Source organism: Trichosurus vulpecula, chromosome 3 (genome assembly GCF_011100635.1).
Source record: "Trichosurus vulpecula isolate mTriVul1 chromosome 3, mTriVul1.pri, whole genome shotgun sequence".
Classification (NCBI taxonomy): Eukaryota; Metazoa; Chordata; class Mammalia; order Diprotodontia; family Phalangeridae; genus Trichosurus; species Trichosurus vulpecula.
The window spans coordinates 350,300,853-350,321,635 of NC_050575.1; the positions used below are offsets into that span (position 1 = coordinate 350,300,853).

The 20,783-nt window shown below is 41.0% G+C and overlaps 1 protein-coding gene across 1 annotated transcript in view; it reads left to right on the forward strand.

Annotated features, from left to right (window-relative positions):
• Positions 1 to 20,783, forward strand: part of THADA (THADA armadillo repeat containing) — a 445,161-nt gene that overhangs the window by 421,752 nt on the left and 2,626 nt on the right. Inside the window, exon 37 of the mRNA XM_036750973.1 lies at positions 7,105 to 7,271. Coding sequence (XP_036606868.1) covers positions 7,105 to 7,271 — 167 coding nt within the window. The remainder of the gene's footprint in view (positions 1 to 7,104; positions 7,272 to 20,783) is intronic.

Genomic DNA, 20,783 nt, shown 5'->3' on the forward strand with positions numbered 1-20,783 from the left:
CACATTTGGTATTTGCTTTTGTTCATTCCTTATCTGCTCTGTATGATGTGGTTGAGGTGGAGGAGTTAGAAGTAATTAAGGCTTTTTATAAGTTTTTAACTTTTTATTAATAGGTATTGAATGAATGGGCAGCTGGATGGCACAGTGGATAGAGTGTCCAACCTGAAGTCAGGAAGATTCATCTTCCTAGGTTCAAATCTTACTAGCTGTGTGACCCTGGGCAAGTCACTTCATCTTGTTTGCCTCGGTTTCCTCATCTGTAAAATGAGCTGGAGAAGGAAATGGCAAATCCCTCCAGTAAGAACACGCTATCTGGGTCATGAAGAGTCAGACATGACTGAAAAACAACTGACCAACAGTGACATTGAATGAATAAGTAATAAACTACAGCTTAATTTATTAGTAGATAGGTAGAAAACACAAGTCTTTCTCTCCTATAAAATATTCATTAAACTTTGTTGTCATTTGCTACATCCATTTAAAATTTTTCACTTAGAAAAAAAGAATGTGTTTATGCAGTGATTCTGGGTGGGATCTGTATTTTTTTTTAATTCCATTGTATTGCCATTTACCAAAAATAGAGGGTTTTTATGGTCCTAAAAAAAAAAAACAGAAAAATTTGCATGAAGTTTTCTAGTTACATAATAGATCACAAAGGAAAAATGTTTACATCTGGTATGATCAGATGGGATTTTTTTGCATCTGAATGCATCTGTGGGAGGTCTGATTTTTTTCAAGGAAAAGAGTAGAGAACTGGTCTTTTTGCTTCTTCTGTAAGGAAACAGCTATGAAACAAACAGAAAAGACTTAAACACCCAAATTTGTTAGTTCTTCAAAGCATTCACCCTTGAATGTCACATGATAGTGTTTTTTCTCTTCTCTCCCTACACTTAAGAACATTCGTCTGTCTCATCAGGGAAAGGTCACACTGAACAAAATGTTTATATTGGACAGTGTCAGCTAGGTCATCTGTCACAGCCTTCATGAGTGACAGAGAGGAAGGGTGTCCGGAGTACCCTCCGGAAGGAGCCCCTCTCCCTGGACCAGCATCCTCTTCAGCTGCTGTCCTACTCCAGTTTGGAGCTAAGCTAATCCAGCAGGTATTTTTAGAGCTCCTACTACGTGTCCATTGCTGAACTTGATGCTGTAATTTTCTTTTTTGCTTTCAGAATAGTTATTTCTCACTACAGAACTGTACGGATATTCCCACATGTACATTTTCCTAAGACTGGCCTTTTTTTTTTTTTGGCAAGTTCTTTGTGATTTCAAAATCTGTTGTATTTTTAGATTACTGTGTATATATAAAAGACAAGATTTATTTATTTTTCAAATACTATAGTCACTACCTTACACATGCAAGGGAAGTAATATTTATATTAATGAAAACTATGTATAAATTTTCTTTTAATAACATGACATCCAAAATGTCACAGCAAACCTAGTGAATTTGCCACACACTAGGGGGGCCATGACATTCCATTTGAGAACCATTGCTGTAAAAGACACTTAAGTAGTTCACGACTGATTTCTCCAATGTGGGTACTTCCTTCACCAAAACAGATTGCATGAGTACACACAGACACACACACACACACATCCATCCATCCATTACTTAGCAATAATCTTTTAAGAGCCACTGTGGCCAAATTTTTTTTTTATCATTCTTTAGCCTACTCAATGCCTCTCCAAACTTAGCTGAGTTGTTCCTGGGACCATAGACATAGAGGCTATCACTGAACCATTCTTGAACTCCACTGACATAGCCCTTTGAGAATCCAGGTGTTACAAGGTAGCCCTATAGTAGGACTTTATTGGAAGGCTATGGAGCCCTGCATTAAATGTGAAGTCATATTGTATGATTTGTCCTCAGTCCTTAAGGAACTTAGCATCTGAGGGGAAAACAAGATTAGTGCAGCAAATGTTTGGAAAACAGGACAAGACAGAATATAATTGAGAGCCAAGTGAGTGGCCCAAAGGATATGTTTGGAGAAGGGAGGACAGGAATAGTTAAGTACACCAATGGAAGAAGTGGGTTTTCAACTACGCTTTGTAGGATTAGAGAGCATATATGTCAAAGATAGGAGTTGAGCTTAGGTCTTCTAACACTACACCAGTGTTCCTTCTGGTAACATTTCTGTTAACATTCCTTTTTTTGTATTCCCTCATGGTACTTAGCTTTGTACAAGCCCAGTGAGTAACTGTTGGATAAATTAATTCAATATCCATTCATTCATTAAACTTTATTAGGAACCTACCATGTTCAAGGAGGTAGCTAGATGGTTCAGTGGATAGAGCAATGAGCCTGGAGTCAGGAAGTCCTGAGTTCAAATCTGGCCTCGTCAAAATTCTCTACCTGTGTGACTCTGGGCAAATCACTTAGCCTCTGTTTGCCTTAATCCACTAGAAAAGGAAATGGCAAACCTCTCTAGTATCTTTGGTAAGAAAACCCCACAGACAATATAGTCCATGGGGTCATGAAGAGTTGGACACAACCGAACAAAAAACCATGTTCAAAGCACTAATTTTGGTGCCAGGAACACAAAAATGAAAACAACACAGTCTCTGCCCTCAGAGTCCCCAAGGGGATCAGGGTGGTTTGGACTAGAATTGCTCCAGCGTCCCTAGCTACCCACCCACAGGGCCCCGAAAACCACCTTAATCTCTTTTCACTAACACACAGAAGGAAAAGGAGTGAGGGCACTAAGGAGGAGAGAAGAAAAAGAATTATTTCTGTAAATTGATATTTCAGGAGGACTACATATGGCATTTCCTTCTGTGAAATTGTGAATTCCTCAAGGGCAGGAGCTGTGTCCCAGCGCCCGGAAAGGGAGTTTCTTCATCTGGAAGTTCCTTACACCGTTGAAGACATAGATTGGGTCCCAGGCCCCATTTCCCTAGCTCAGTGCCTTGCACATAGTAGGCACTTTCTGAATGTTTGTTGAATTAAATCCATTGCTGCTGGATGGATTACAGTGGGGAAAGACTGGAGCAAGAGAAACCAGTTAGGAGATCATTTCTGTCTTCCACACTCGAGGTAGTGGTGTGGTACCACCTCACCGGTGGCCTGGAGAAGAGTTTGGCACATTTCATACTATCCTAGGTAGGAAAGCTAATTCAAAGAGCATTTTTCGATTCAGTTCAACTCAATTTATTTATTTTTGTTTATTTATAATTCATTTATTGAGCACTTACTGTTTGCCTGGCACTATGTTAGTGACTGAGACTACAAAGGCAGAAAAGGAGCTTTCCTTCCACTGTGGTTACAGTGAGTGATCCATCCTGAACTCCATTTTGACCCCTGACAAGTCAAACCCAGTCTGCATCATGACATTCAGATGAAAGTGAAGCCTAAGCTGGTGACAGTAATGCTCCTTCTTTTCCTCACTGTGAGCCTCCTTTAACACACTCACTGATAGGGTCTGTCCAGCAAGCAAGTTGGAGACATAGGTCTTAGCTGCACGCTAAAGGGGGAGTTTGGGATCATTCACAGAGAAGTGATAGGTTAAGCCTTGGGGTTGGGAGACCACCCCTCCGTGACAGCACAAATGGTGGGATTAGAGAGAGAGAGTAATTGATCCCAGATGGAGCTTTTGGGGGCAGTGGGAGGCAGAGGAGCCAGTGAAGGAGACAGAGAAAGGACAGTCAAAGGCAGAGGAACCAGGAATGCACTGAAGAGAAACTCTTGGGGGCCAAGGACTGTTTCATTTTGTCTTTGTATCTTCAGTACCAACCATGGTGCCTTACATCTAGTAGGAGCTTAGTAAATGCTTGTTGAATTGTGGGATTGAGGTGAAAATGAATTGTCATAAAAACCAAGAGAATTTTAAGGACTGGATGGTAAAGTGTCCGATGCTACAAAAATCAAGAAGTCATTGAAGCTGATGACTTAAAAAGTCATTGGTTGCCTTTGAAAGAATAATTTCCATAGGATGGTGAGGACCTAGCGGATGGGTGTCTTCTTTTGGGTATCCCACCAGCACTTTGAGCTCAACATGTCTCAACATGAACTCATCATCCTTCCCTAAAACCTGCTCTCTCCTCCCGACTGCCTCCTTCTTGTTAAGGGCACCATCATCTCCCCGCCACTACCTCCTAATCTCCCAAACTGAAAGTCTCAGGAGCATCTACAACTTCCTTCTTTTCCTCAGCCCCATACAGTATTTTACCGGGCCCTATCAATTCTGCCTCGGCATCCCTACCACCTCACTCTGCTTGAACTAGGGTTCAGGCCCTCACCAAGGAGGCAGTGCAGCAGGACAATGAATTTAGAGCTGGAGCACCTGCACTTGAATCCTGGATCTTTGGGCAGATCACTCCGTATCTCTGGGTCAGTTTCCCCATCTATGAAAACAAAGAGGTTGGACGAGGTCATTTCTAGGGTCCCTTTCATCTCCTACTCTCCAGTCCTATGATTTTCTCTTGCCTGGATTATTACGTAAAACAGCCTTAGTCTCTCCACTTTCCAGTCCATCCCACTTTGATGCTTTTGGTCATCTTCCTTCTTCCTAGCTGCCAGAGACCAGGAAGCACTCCTTTATTTTTTTACTACCCACTCCCACCCTCCACCCCCAGATGCTAGCATTACAACCGGGCACATCATAGGTATGGTACAAACATTTCACAGATTCCCAGAACTGGAAGGAACCATAGAGATCATCAAGTTACTAGATTCCTTTCCAACCCCCTTTTTACAGATGAGGAAACTGAGATCCAGAAGTGAAATAATTGCCCTGGGTCATATGGTGAGTAATTGAGAGCTAGCACTCAATCCCAGGCCTCCTCAGTCCAGGTTCAGTGTGGTTTCTATTACAGCACACTTCCACTCGGACAACGACAGTTCTCTGCAGGAGAGTCAAGTTGGCATCTCTTCTCCCCCAATCGTCGTCCTTAAGAAGCAACAGGTTATAGCAGATAGAGTGATGTGAATGCAACTGAATAAAACTGAACATGGGGCCCTTCCAAGAGGGACATTATTTTATAAAGGAACAAAGTCTTATGCCAAAGAAATGAAATTTTTATGGTGGAATTTCAGGCATCAGCAGACCAAGTGAGGGAGTTATTTGAGGGCACATCCACCCAAATCCGAGGCTAGTCCTGTTTATTGGTCATCCACAGTTTTGCTGTGTGGCTGGCTACCTTTGCCTCTGTGCTTGAGAGGAAGTACAGCCTGGTGGATAGAACGCTGGGCTTCTAGAGTCAGAAGAGGCTTGGATTCAGGTCCTGCATCAAACACTAGCTGTATAACCACAGGCCAGTTAGTTCGCTTTGCCCCTGAGTCTTAGCTTCCTCCTCAGTAAAATGGGAGATAATAATATCTGAAGAGCCTACTGTCACCGAGCTGTTGTGAGGCTCCAATGAGATAATACGTATAAAGCACCATCTCAACCTCAGGCATTATTCTCGTCCTGCTAGGAGCAGTCACCCTCACCCAGCTCATCACACAGTTACTCCCCACCCACCTCACCCTAGGTATACCTGCACCGCTGCATTATTATTAATCCCCCCAGCTTGTTAGAAAGGGCCAGGCCTTGTGCACTAAATTCTGGTTTTCCTCCTGAACGTCTCTGCTCACTTCCTCTATGCTGCTGGTGACGAGGTGCGCAAGCCTGAGGCCACTCTAAAACCTTGGGTGTGAGATGAAAATCCTACTCAACTCAAAAGCTTCTCTACATGTGCCCTAGTCATTTCTAGTTTGGAAATTGGTGGTGAGCAGACGTGTTTGCTGGCAGAGGGTGACAGTGAATGAATGGGGTCTAGGTCCTTTTATGTCCCAGCAGAAACGAGATGCTGAGAGATTATCTTTGTGTGCAGACTGGGTTGGATCCGGATCTGTTCTCCATGTGGGTCCCCAAAGGGTGGCTCCTTTCCATTTGAGAGAGAGCATTGTGTACTGGAAAAGGTTTGGACTTGGGGGGAGCTTGAGTTCAGAAGACCAGCTCTTACCACCTGTGTGACCTTGGACACATTATAATAGCTTCCAGGTAATTAAGATAACACTTTCCCCCTCACACACACTGTCCCCCCACCCCATACACACACACTCATTCTGCTCCACCCCACCCCCCATCCCAAAGCAAATAATGGTCTTTGAAATTGTCTTTTAACATCTTCTCCTCCCTTCCCTAGGTACCCAGTGTCCTTATGCTGGCTGGCAGGGTCCCTCTTATTAGGGAGGGATGGTGTATGATTAACTCATTCATTCTAAGATGTCTTTGTTACCTCTGGGGGTAGGGTTTTCTCTGAGATTAAGGGAAGAGGCAAGCCAAGGAATTAATCCTTAATGGCACATATAATCCCTGCTTCTGGGGAAGGCTGAGGCTGGTGGAGTGCCTGAGTTCAGAAGTTCTAAACTGCAACGGGGCTAAAGCTGACCAGGTGTCTGAACTAAGTCCAATGTGGTGAGGCCCCAGTAGCAACCAGGCTGCCCAAGGAGAAGCAAACTGGCCCAAGTCAGAAAAACAGCAAGTTAAAGCTTCTGTGCTGATCAGTATTGGGACTGGGCCATGAGTGGCCACTGCACTTTCAGCCTGGGTAGAGTTAAGGAGGCCCCCTCCAAAATCCTTAATGGTAGAATTCAAGCACTGGTTAACAGGGGAGTTTCCCTGGGGTGATTAGAGAGCTTTCCAGTTAGGCAGCTGTCCAGTCTGCCTACACATAAGGGCCAGCCCTGTATATGCTTAAGTCTCAGCTGTGTGATTAAGCTGTGGTGAATTGGTGTGCGTCTCTAAACCTTTGAAGGAGAACTCCTTCTAACCGTGCATGTAGCAGGATTCCAAGTTGAATCTTCATCATCTTTGCTCATATTTATGTAATATTTTAAATTATACATGGTTCTTTCCTCATAACAGCCTTATGAGGTAGGTAGTACATGTATCATTAACATTTCCTAGGTGGGGGTGGGGTGGAAAACTGAACCTTCAAGCGATGAAATGGCTTTTCACGGTCACAAGGCCCCAAGCACTGATATTCTTTAGATCAGCCCAGCTCAGCTCATGTCTGCCTTCAAACCTTTAAATGCCACCAATTCCAAGCTGCTGGGATGCCTTTGTCTCCCCTAGTCCCCAAGGAGCCTTTATGGAAGGTGCCTGTTTTTTGTGTTTCTAGAGTTCGCCTTCTGCTTGGTCAATGCCCCAATGGCCCTGGACTTGGCTGTGGCCTTGTTGTGTGAGCTGCTCCCTCAATGGGACCCTCTGGCTGCAGGACTCCCGATCCTCCTGGAATGGCTCCTGGGGGAAGACGATATCAGGAAGTGCACGGAGAACACACCTCAGGTAATGTGGGCATCAGGGCAACGCAGGGCTGTCTGAAATCTTGGTAACGGAAGCTTCCCCAGGGCCAGCTCACCCCATGAAAGTCTCCTTTTACTGGAGAGAAGAACCCACGGCAGGGTCCACTGCACTGTTTGTTAATACTGTGTTGTTGGATTATTTCATAATAAACCAAAGGATCAATCAGGAAACTAGCTTTAGTTTGGTTTTTGAAGTCTTGTCAGCCTTCTTGTACTTGGGGCTTGAAGCCCTCTAGAGTGCCAGCTGAGCTAGAGAGAACTCCTTATGACTGGCGAGGGGGAGTTATTGTTGCTCTTCAGTTGTACCTGACTCTTTGTGACCCCGTTTGGGGTTTTCTTGGCAGAGATACTGGAGTGGTGCCATTTCCTTCTCCAGCTCATTTTATAGAGGAGGAAACTGAGGCAGACAGGGTTAAGTGCTTGTCCAAGGTCATACAGCTAGTAAGTGTCTGAGGATGGATTTGAACTCGGGTCTTCCTGACTCCAGGCCAGGTGCACTACCTACTGTACTGCTTATCCACTCTCTGCTTAATTACTGTAGTTTACCCTTGTCCTGAGATCCCCACCAGGCTCAGCCTCACCTTCTTCATCTATAGGATAAGAGGGTTGGACTTGATAGCTACTAAAGACTCTTCCACCTGTCAGTCAATGGTCCTCTGATGGTAGGGACCCCAGCCACCTGACGATAGCCATTTGGGGGTGGGGGCAGGGAGGGGAAGGAAGAAAAAAAAGGGGAAAAAAGAAATGTACATGATAACTTTATTATATATTTAAAAGGAATAGCAAGTTAAACCATCTTTTTTAAAATTATGCTGTCATGGAAATGCTTGTTTTATTCCATAAGTTAAAAATAAAATAAATTTAAAAAAAAAATTTTAAATGATCCTATGATGTTAGGGACCCTGGCCACCTAATGATAGCCATCTCTAGGTGGGAGAAGGGGGAGAAGGAAATGGGGAAAAAAAGAAATTTACATGATAACTTTATTCTATATTTAAAAGGATTATATGTTATACATAATAGATTTGCAGTTTCATGTGCAATCATCTTTTTATTATTCTTAATGTTATGGAAATGTTAGTTTTATTCCATAAATTAAAAATAAGATAAGTTTTTTACAGTGTCTTTAATGACCCTATGATGAGAAAGCATTTCAGAATGAGCCATGTTTGCAAGGGGCAGAGTTGGGAGTCAAGCTAATTTTCCCCTGATCCCACAGCCCATGCTCTTCCCCCAGGTCTGATTTGCTGTATCAGTAACCTGTACTGGTCCTCACCTGGGATCAGTGAATGGCCAATGTGTTCCCTTAGTAGGTAGGAAGGCCAAGACACAGAGAAGCAAGTTGGTCAGCCAACCAAAGAAACGAGAGCTGGGATCAGAATTCACCAGCACAATTGAGCCTCCTCAGCCTTCCAGAAGTGCCTATCACAAGAAGGTCCCAACAGCAGCCTGAGTTGTAAGATACCAGGATCAGGACAGCGTATGATGAAGGAACCCTACAAGGTCACAGCATTATGGGAATTTGGTTCCCAACAACAGAGACACTTGTGTCTCCTCCTTTCTCCTCCTGTCTCCACTGAAGAAATCTCCCAAAACTCACATGCTAAAGTCCACCTGTAATGTAATCATCATATTTAATTATTTAAGAAGTAATAACCATTAGCATTTATTGACTACTTTAAAGTTTGCACAGCTCTTTACGAATATCTAATTTGATCCTCACAGCCACTCTAGGGAGAGGCAAACAGAGGTTAAGTGACTGATCCAGGGTCACACAGTGGCTGTAGGTCACATTCAAACTCCGGTCTTCCTGACTCTGTCCACTATACCATCTATCCACCCTAGCTGCTCTAATAGAGCCACACAGCAATAGGCCTCTATAACTTAGTTTGCCTTTTTTAACTGAAGGTCATTTTGACTTTAAAAGAAACAAAAAACTTCCCCCCAATGGAAAAGAAGAGTTATCTTTTTTAAGTCACTTTCAAGGTTGGAAGTGATGTGTGTAGGAATAGGCATTGTGTTAGGGGAGGGGCCAGTTGGATGTCAGAGGAGGAGGGAGTTAGAGAGAATGGTTCAAAGAGGGTGAATGAGGTGAATCTCAGTAATAATAATAAAAGCTCATTTCTGAAGTACTAGAAAATTCACAAGGCAGGTAGGGTGTAATCATTCTATTACTACTGTTCTAGCGAGAGCTGGTAGATATGATGGCTGAGCTATCAGTGACATTCGAAAGACCCTAAAGAATAAGAAAAATGCCCCAAGACTAGAGGACAAAAGTCTCAATTTTCAAAAAAGGGAAGAGGGTGCAAACTATAGGCCAGTGAGCTTAATCTGGAGTACAGAAAAATCATTTTTTTAAATAGCATTTTATTTTTTCCAATTACATGTAACGACAATTCTTAACATTCATTTTGTATAAAATTTTGAGTTCCACCAAATTTGTCCCTCCCTTTTTTCCATCTCTCCTCCCTAGGACAGTAGGCAATTTGATATAATTTATATACGTGCAGTCATGTAAAACATATTTCCATATTAGTCGTGTTGTGAAAGAAGAAACAGAACAAAGGGGAAAAAAAACATGAAAAAAATTAAAGGAAGTGAAAATGGTATGCTTCAATCTGGATTCAGGCTCCATCAGTTCTTTCTCAAGAGTCTTTGGGAATTGTCTTGGATCATCATATTGCTGAGAAGAGCTAAGTCAATCATAGTTGCTCATCTCACAATGTTACTATTACTGTGTACAATGTTCTCCTGGTTCTGCTCACTTCATTTTGCATCAGTTCATATAAGTCTTTCCAGGTTTCTCTGAAATCTGCTCACTTGTAATTTTTTCTAGCACAATAGTATTCCATTACATTCATGTTCCACAACTTGTTTAGCCATCCCCCAATTGATGGGCATCCCCTCAATTAACAATCCTTTGCCACCACAAAAAAAGCTGCTATAAATACTTTTGTACATGTGGATGCTTTTCTCTTTTCTATGATCTCTTTGGGATACAGATCTAGAAGTGGTACTGCTGGGTCAAAGGGTACGCACAGTTTTATAGCCCTTTGGGCATAGTTCCAAATTGCTCTCCACACGGACAGCATTTTAATGTTTGGATCAGTTCACAACTTTACCAAGAGTGCATTAGTGTCCCAGTTTTTCCACATCCTCTCCAATATTTGTCATTTTCCTCTTCGGTCATATTAGCCAATCTGATAGGTATGCAGTGGTAGGTCAGTGTGTTAGAGCATTTTTATATGACTATAGATAGCTTTGATTTCTTCATCTGAAAACTGCCTGTTCATATTCTTTGACTTGTACTCATATAAATTTGACTCACTTCTCTTGAGAAAATTATAAAATCCAGTATCACCTAGTTATTTTGTGCACATCTAGAAAGGGAACCTGTGACCACTAAGAACAAACGCAGCCTCATCCAAAGCGTATCACAACTGATAGGCTTCCTAAGAGGTGCTGCTTACATAGATTGCCAAACATTTGACAAAAGTTTCTTATGCTGCCTTTGTGGACAAGGTGGAGACATATGGGCGCAGTGACAGTATATTCAGAACTGGCTGAAGGACCAGACCCTAAGGGCAGTTAGTCATTACTGGCTCACAGGATCATATAAAAACAGAAATGAGGACCTGAAACCATCCAGTTCAGCTCCCTCTTTACAAAAAGGAGACAGACTCATATAGGTTAAAGATTAGCCCAGGGTCACATAGCTAATAAGTGTAAAAGGTAGAACTTGGAGGTAGGTCTCTAGTGAAACTTCTCCAGGCTTATTTAAATATTCTGTACTGCTCAATAGTTTTGTTTTTAATCCAATCTGTGATTTATTTGGTATGGGAAACATCCAGTAAAGAAATTCCCTCTGCGAATTCAGATAACATCTCTCAGAGAATTACTTGAAGCACTGAGAGGTTAAGTGAGTTACCTAGGATCACACAGCCAGTATATGTCCAAGTCAGGACTTGGACCCTGGTCTCAATGACTCTGAAACCCACTCTCTATCCACTACACCATACTTCCTCTCATGCTGTTAAGCACTCTAGTCGGTGAATTAGATGAAGGCTTTTATGGCATAATCATCAAATTTTCCAGGGACACAAAGCTGGGAGGATTAGCTAACACACTGAATGACACAGCCAGGATCTAAAAAGGAGTCGAAAGGTTAGAATGATGAGTCAGATCTAATCAGATGAAATTCACCTCAGTGATCTTAGCTCACTGATGTGGCTAATCCTTCTGAACATACAGAGCACCCCCTTTTTTGCACTTTCGCATCCTGTGTGACTGTTGTCCATGGGTTCCTGTGAATCCTCCACTGGGAGAGAGTGTGCATTCTCTCTGGTATCTCAACATTCCAAGGACACCAGCGTAGGCTGTGAGCTGTCTACTGGGGATCCCTCCAACCTGCTAAACACCCCTCTCCATTTTGAAGTCTGACATCTCTGTGCTCCGAGGCTGCTGCTTTCATGCAAGCCTTCGTTTGTTATATGCCTTTTCACATAGATAGACAGACAAGACAGGTAGATAGATAGACAGATAGAGTAACATACCAGATGGACTGACAAAAAATATTCAAACAAGATAGACGAGAGAGAGAGAGAGAGGGAAAGAGAGAGAGAGAGAGAGAGAGAGAGAGAGAGAACGGACATACAGGGGTAGACAGACAAAACAGACAGATCGACCAGACAGACTGACAAATAGATAAATGGACAGACAAGACAGACAGAATAGATGATAAACAGACAGAAAGACTGATTAAAGAAACAGACTAGACAGGATGGACAGACAACGAACATGTATTAGGTTTACTATGTGTCAGGCAGGCACTTTGCTAAGAGCCAGGGATACTGGCGCAATCAAGCAATATAATCCATAGCCTGAGTTTATGTTCTAAGAGAGAAGGACTACATATAAAGAAGGGGTGTTGGGAAAGCAGCATGGGGAGGCAGGGAAGTGTCTGGAAGACTTGGGCCTCAGCAAGAGAAAGTAAAAGCTCACCTATCAGAAAAAAGGTGACCCAGGAACAAAGTCCAAGTTTCTAGAAGGAGGGAACTAAGGCAGCTCTATGATGTAGTGGCTAGAATATTGATCTGGCAGACCTGAGTTAGAATCCCGCCTCAGGCACTTACTGGCTGTATGACTCTGGGCATGTTCCTTAACTTCTCAGACTGAGTTTCCTCATCTGTAAAGTGGAGATGATATTAGCACCTACTTCCCAGAGGGGAGGATCAAATGAGATACCATTTGTAAAGCATTTTGCAAACCTCAATGCGCTCTGTAAATACTAGCTGCTGCTGCTGTTAGACGAGGATGGAGGGTTGAGAACAGAAGGCATGGTGTGGAGGCCCTCCACACAACCTGTCATTGTACTTTGAGTGACCCACAATTTTCATCCTCAAGACTGCGGTATTCCATGACTCAGCCTCCCTGGAAGAATATTGCTTTTAAAAACCTTGGGCTTTGTTTCAGGGAGAAACTTGAGGTCATTAAAAACATTGGGCATTTTCTTTCTTTTTTATTATGAATTTAACAAACATGAACATTTCAGTGTGGAAAGAACAAAAAAAAAGAGAGATTGCCTATGAAACCACAAATATCTGGTACATTTTTAAACAGTATATCAAATTTAACATGATAGCACCAACACTGCCCTGCTTGTCTGTGTCCCCATCTGAACTTCCTCCTGTTCTCTTCCATTTTTAAAATATTTCATTGACTCTCTTTTTCCTTCCTCCACTCCTCCCCCAACTCTCTCCCTCAACCCCTCTCCCCAGATCTCTCCCTTGTATAAGCACAGTAAAGCACACCATATTCACATATTGGCCTTTTCTGAAAATGTGTGCCTCTTATCCCACCTCTAATCTATGTCGCCTCTCTGCCAAGAGGTGGGAAGTCGAAATTGGTCATTGACCAGGGTTCTTAAATCTTTCAGAGTTGTTTGCCTTTATGTTATCATCATCATTGTGTAAACTGTTCTCCTGTCCTGTTCACTTCACTCTAGATTAGTTCATAAAAGTCTTACCAGGTTTCTCTGAATCTCTTCCTTTTATCATTTCTTACAACATAATAATATCCCATTACATTAATATACCTTTATGTGTTCAGCCATTCTCCAGTTGATGGGCTTATTTCTGATTCTTTGCTACAACAAAAGTTGCTGCCATAAATGTTTTTGTGCTTATAGGTCCTTTCCCTCTATCTTTGATCCCTTTAGAGGATATGCCTAGTGGTTGTATTGCTGGGCCAAAGGTATATATACTCTACATTTTCCCAAAATTTTCCCAAAAAGTGATTCAGCCTTCTCTCTTTTTTCCTATTCAATTCTGAGCCCAATCATTGCCCATCTGAAGAAACTGACAGGTCAGGCCATTATCTGGCATATCCATTCAAGTCATAGTCTGGACCATGTGCACTTATCATCCACTCAGTTTTTCCAGTGTGGATAGTAAGACCACACATTTTTTAAGTGATCTTAGGTCTCATTTAAAAGGTCCTGCATTGTAATGCAAATGCTATCCACAAACAGCAGCGACAGAGGACCTAAACATGGGTAGGAAATCTCTCTTCCATTTGGAGCTCAAACTGAACATTCTTCATGAGAATTGTAACCAACTTTGTCAAACATATGTCTTATGCCTTGCTTAATAATCAGTTAGTAATCAGAGTATCTTCTAACAACATTATTCCTTCTTTTGCATCTTGCAAGGAATCTTGTACAATTTTAACATGTGCATGGAAGACATCTGGTTAGAGGATCTTCTTTAAGGAGTGGCTTTGTTCTACAGAAACAAATGCCTTTTTTGCAGTCAAGAAATACTAAGTACAATGGGATCTTGTATTCTCTACACATTTAACTGTGTAACCAAAGATGTGGTCTACTATAGAATATTGTTTGTGAAACTTTGACTGTTTGTGTCTCATATCTTCATCAAGGATGATTTTAATACTTATGTAGAATAGTCTTATAAAAATTTTGTAGAAACAAAAAAGTAGGCATATGGGTAGGTAGTTTTGACTTAGGTGACTTGTTTTTGTTGTGGTAAGGACCGTGATTGTTGTTGTGTTTCATAGGTTGCCATGATCAAAGAATTCATTAAGTGATAGCCAGCTTTTTTGAAGGGGCCAAATCAGGGGAGGGGAACAGATATTTATTAAGCACCCACTATGTGCCAGGCACTATGCTACAGACATTACAAATATCTCATAATGAGCCTCTCCATATTCAGCTTGGCTGGTCTTTAGAGAGACACTATTGATGGGACTGAATCCTGAGTCTTTCTAGTGTAGTAGGTCCTTCCAGAGGCTTGCATTATATTGACACTGTCTTCAAGAATCCAGGATCAACTCCATGCCATGATGACAGATTGGAATATACATTTTATGGGGAAGATGAAATTTTTTTTTGTTCTAATTTCTTTTTTATTCTGAACTTAACACCAAATAAGGTAAGCATTTCCATATGCAAAGCAGAACCAAAAAAGAGGACCATATATGAAGCCACAAAGCTATATTATGACCAGCTTTTTTTCTCTTTAAGCATAAAATAAATTCAATGTTATCTCCAAAGCTGTCCAGCTTGTCTGTGGTTTCCTACTGACCTTCATTCTGTTCTCTTCTAAGCATTTTTTAAAAAGTGCTTCAGTGACTCTTGTTTCTTGCCTTTTTTTTTCCATTTTAATAACCCCATCATTACTCTCCTCTTCCCACTTCAAATGAAAAAATAAAATAAAATCCTTGTATCATATATACATAGTTAAACAAAGCAAATTTCTACCTTGGCCATGTTCAGAAAAAAAGTGTGCTTCATTCTGTACTTTGTCTTATCTACCTTCATAGCATTTCTAGTTTTATCCCTTTTTCTCCACTCTCAAAACCAACACCCAGGTGTAGGCTCTAATTACCTTACACCTGGACTACTGCAATAGCATGTGTGTGTGTATACATACATAAAATCATACACACACACACACACACACACACACACACACCCCTTTTTTTTGGTCAATTAGTCATATCCAACTTTTCATGACCCCATTTGGGGTTTTCTTGGCAAAGATACTGGAGTGGTTTGTCATTTCCTTCTCCGGCTCATTTTACAGGTGAGGAAACTGAGCAAACAAGAGTACGTGACTTGCTTAGGGTCACACAGTTATTAAGTGTCTGAGGCTGGATTTGAACTTAGATCCTCTTGACTCCAGGGCCAGCACTTGCTGCCCTCATAACCTATATACTCAGCTGCTAAAGTGATCTTTCTGTAGAGTAAGTCTGACTGGAGACCTTCTTCAGTAAATTCTGGTGGTTCCCTATTGCCTCCAGGAAAAAATAGAAAATATTTTCTCTTCTAAATAGTCCACACACTAGCCCTTTCTTGCCTCTCCACTCTTCTCATACTTTACTCCCCTCCATATACTTTACAGTCCAGCAACACTGGCCTTCTCACTCTTCCTTGAACTCCATCTCCCAGTTCTCTCTGCCTTTATACTGCCTCCCCCCCCAACCCCCCTCCATGAATGGTATGCTTTCCTTCCTCATCTCCATTCCCTGGCTTCTCTGGCTCCCTTCAAGACTCAGCTCAACTCCTGCCTTCTCCAAGATGCTTTTCCTGGTCCCCACTCCAACTAAGAGTATCTTATCTTCTCTCTGAGATTACTTCCCAGTTTCATTTCATATATCTTATATGTACATAATTGTTGTCTCCTTCATTAGAATATAAGTTCCTTGAGGGCAGGGACCATGTTTTTGCCTTTCTTTGAATCTTCAGTGCGTGGCACAATACCTGGTACAAAGTATCTGCTTTATAGATGCTTGATGGTTTCTCTGGGATCACATGAGCAACAAAAATGGTAGACTGGAAATTTTCTATGATCCCTACAACCACTAAAAGCTCTCCAAAACAGAAATTATGCTCCAAACACAAAGCAACTTCAGCTGTCTCCAAATTCTAGGACCCACAATCCACAAGAATGCAAAAAACAAAAATAAAAACCCCAAACCCAGGAACTCACTGACCCTGAGCCATGCAGCACTCTCTCTCACCTCCCAAGGACATGACACAAGCTTACATCAAAACTTGCCCCTTATCCCCTGATACCCCCTTCCTTTTTCTAGTGCCATGGAGAACCCAACTCCATCCAGGCTGTAGAAGTTTGCTCAGGACTCATCAGCCAGCTTGGACATAGCCCTTCAGGAGCAAAAGCCTTCCAGGGGCTGAAACCTGGAAGGGCCATTGCTACAAAGGTCTGAACTGGCCCTGCTGGGAAAACAGGCTCTACACTGCCAGCAGTGGGCCAGGGAACTGAAGCAGGTCACCAGGACAGGACCCTGTACAGGTACGGGATCATGCTACATTCCACCAAGCCTGAGAAAAAGAGCACAGCACCCAGCTGGGGCAAGTTCTGACCATCGCAAAGCCAACTGGGGCAGAAACCTAGGCTGTTGGACTATGACTTGCCCAGTAATTACCAAAGATTTCAAGAAAATGAAAACTCAAAGACGTTGAATACAAACAGATAAATCAACAAAAAGAACAGCATATTTTTAAAGAACAGTTAGTACCCTTACTTTTGCAAATTATTTTCAAAAACTGAGAAAGAAAGAACCTATGAGACAAATATAATCCTAATACCTAAACTAGGGGAAAGATAAAACATGGAAAGAAAACTACAGGTCTACGTCATTAATGACTGTTAACTCAAATTTTTAAACAAAATCCTGTCAGACTACAGCAATTTATCCAAGAAACCATTCCTTGTAATCAAATGAGATTTATACCAGCAATGAAAGATGACTCAACATTAGGAAAACAATCAACATAATTAATCATGTTATGCTGGAGTTGGAAAGGACCTTCGAGTTCCCTTAGTCCAACCTCCTCATTTTGTAGAGGAGGAAAGTGAGCCCCAGTGAGGGGAAAGGACTTGTCTAAGGTCTCACAGCTAGTTAGTGGCAGAGCTAGAACTCCTGATTCCAGGCCAGAGCTCTTTCCACTATGCAATGCTACCTCCCCAATGAACCCATGTGACTGAAATAAGTTCTTAGCATTTAAAGACAGCAGTGAAATATGAAGGAGAGCCCCATCGATCGTGGTGAACAGGTCTGTTCATTGTCCACACATGGGGCTTTTGATTATGTCTTATATGCAGACTTTGCCAGAAAATGGTTGGTTTTTTTTTTATTATCACAAGTGACCCAAGCCAATAAAATAGCATTAATAGCTTCAAAAAAAATAATAATTAATCATGTTAAAAACCAAAACGTTCCAAACTACATGATCATCTCAGTAGATGCAGAGAAGGCCTTTGACAAAGTACAACATTTTTTCTGCTAAAAACCCTACAAAATGTAGGCAAAGAGGGACTTTTAAAAAAAATCATAAAAAGCATCTCTATCTAAAACCAAAAGCAAGCAGCATGTGCAATGGGGATATAACTACTAGAGCCCTTTCCAATAAATGCAAGGGTGAAGCAAGTACGCCCACTCTCTCTACTATTATTTAATGTAGTTCAGGAAATGCTAGCAAAAGCACTAAGACAAGAAAGACAAAAGGACTCAAAACAGGTAAAGAGGTGATAAAACTATTCCTGTTTGCTGATGACAGAAGTTTACTCAGAAAACCCTAGGACATCAACAAAGATACTAATTGAGACAATCAGTAACTTCAGCAAAGTTACAGACTATGCTGTAAATCCTCAAAAATCAACAGAATTTCTATCTAATAATCAACAAATCACAAGATGCTATAATAGAAAGGGAAATTCCATTCCAAATAACTACAAAATGCATAAACTATCCGGGGATCCACCTCCCAAAACAAACACAAGACTTGTATAGATTGAATTACTCTTTTTTAAATTTTTTTTTATGAGTACAGATTGAATTACAAAGTGCTTCTCAAAGAAATAAAGAACATTGTAAATAGCTAAAGGAATATTCAGCCATCACAGTGAAGCTGTGAGAATAATGATAAAAGATAATACTACCAGGGGCAGCTAGGTGGCACATGAGTAGAGCACTGTCCCTGGAGTCAGGAGGACCTGAGTTCAAATCCAGCCTCAGACACTTGACACGCTTGTTAGCTGTGTGACCTTGGGCAAGTCACTTAGCCCCAATTGCCCTGCCTTCCCCCCTCAAAAAAGAAAAGATAATACTACCAAAGTCAATGTACACTTTTAATGTCATACCAATCAAATTACCAAGGGAACACTTTATAGAACTTCATAAAATAATAACAGATTTCATTTGGAAAAACAAGATCTAGAATATCAAGGGAAATGATGAAAAGAAGTAAAGACAAAGTGGGAATTGCATTTCCAGACCTCAAACTATATTATAAAGCAGTTGTCCAAACCATTTGATATTGGTTAAAGACAGAGAGATCAATGAAACCAACTAGACAAAGGAGATTCAGGGAACAATAAAACTCAATAACCCAGTATTTAATAAAGTAGAAAACATATTAGCTAGGGGAAAGCTCCCTGTTTGATAAAAACTCCTGAGAAATCGAGAAAGCAGTCTGGCAGAAATTAGGCTTAGAACAACACCTTACACCATCCTCCACAATACATTCTAAATGGATACATGTCCTTAATATTGTATGTTATTTTTTTTTAAACTTAGGAGAGAAACAGATCATATAGTCCTCATAGCTATGGGTAGGAGATATATTTTTAACCAAGCAAGAGATAGAGGCAACTACAAAAGATAAAATAGATAATTTTGATTACTTGAAACTGAAAAGCTTCTACACAGACAACATCAATGAATCTAGGACAAAAAGTGAAGTGATATGTGTGTATATGTATGTATACAAACAATAGCCATTCCTCAACAGATCGATGTTCGAAGGATGTGAACAAAGTTCACAGAAGAACTGCAAAGAATTCATAACCACAAAAAATTGCTCCAAGTCACTAATAAGATCAGTCAAAATGATAAGAAGCAAATCAAAGCAATCAGAAAGTAATTTGGAATCATGCAAATAAAGTGACTAAAATGTCTCTGTTACTGGCTTATGCCCCAAAGAACCCATAGATAGGGAGGGAAAAAGTCCCCACATATTCCAAAATATTTAAAGCAACACTTTTTGTGCTAAGAATTAGAAACAAAGTAGATGCTCATTAATTGGGGAACGGTTAAACAAATTGTGGTATATGAATGAAATGGAATGTTACGGCACCATAAGAAATGATGTCTGTGATAAATACAGAGAAGCACTGAAAGATCTCTATGAACTGATAAAGAGGGAAGTAAGCAGAGCCAAGAAAACAATATACATAGTAACTACAACAGTGTAAACGGAAAGAAAAACACCCCCCCAATCAAAAGTAAATGTAATAAAATTATAAATTTCAAACAAGAAATATGAGAAGACACTCACCCAACCCACCGCTCTGTGAAGGTGGGAGGTCCACAGGTGTTACACACTGCACGTTTTTATCAATTTATCAGTTGTGCTGCCTTTTTTTTCCTCCAAAAAAATGCTATTTGTCACATGGGATGGCTCTCTGTAAGGGGGGAGAAGGACACATGGGATAGTATGGTAATGTAAAAAAAAAAAAAACAAACAGAAAATGTCAATAGAAACTTATTTTAAAAATAAATACTTGATAATGAGGGACTACCAGGTCAGTCACTACAATCCTTTGGAACTCTATTTGGTAATCACACTGATCAAAGTTCTTACATCTCTCAAAGTTGTTTTTCTTTACAATGTTATTGTATGAATTGTTCTTCTCATTCTGTTCACTTCATTCTGCATTAATTCATATGCCTTTCTAGGTTTGCCTTCCATTGTTTATGGCACAATAATATTCCATTACATTCATATACCAAAATTTATTCAGTCATTCCCCAACTGATGGTTACTCCCTTAGTTTCCAGTTACTCGCCATGCACAAAGAGCTGCTAAAAATATTTTTGTATATATGGGTTCTTTTCCTCTTTCTTTGATCTTTTTGGAGGACAAGCCTATTAAAGGTATCACCAGGTCCACGGGCATCTACAGTTTAGTGATTTTGAGGGGGTATAGTTCCCAATGACTCCCATAGTGGCTAATCTAGTTCATATCTCTACCATCGATGCATCAATATACCTATTTTCCCACAACCCTGCCAACAGTTGTCATTTCCCACCTATTTTCCTTTTTTGGGATCATTTGCCAGTCTGATAGGCATAAGGCAGAACCTTGGAGTAGTTTTAATTTTCTGGGAAGATGAAATTTGATAGAGATAAACATAAAGTCCTGTGCTTGTATTTTAAAAAATAGTTTTGCAAATACATATGGGAGAAGTATAACTACATAATAACTTGAGTAAAGAAATTGAGATTCTAGTGGACTTCAGAGTCAACTGCAATCAGTGGTACAACATATCAGCCCCAAAATGTCAGTATTTGAATTAGGCTGAATTGAAAGGTAGCATCCGGAACACAACAGGCCCACTTCTGCCCTTTTCATGCCACATCTGGAGGTTATGTTGAGTTCTGAGCACACCAC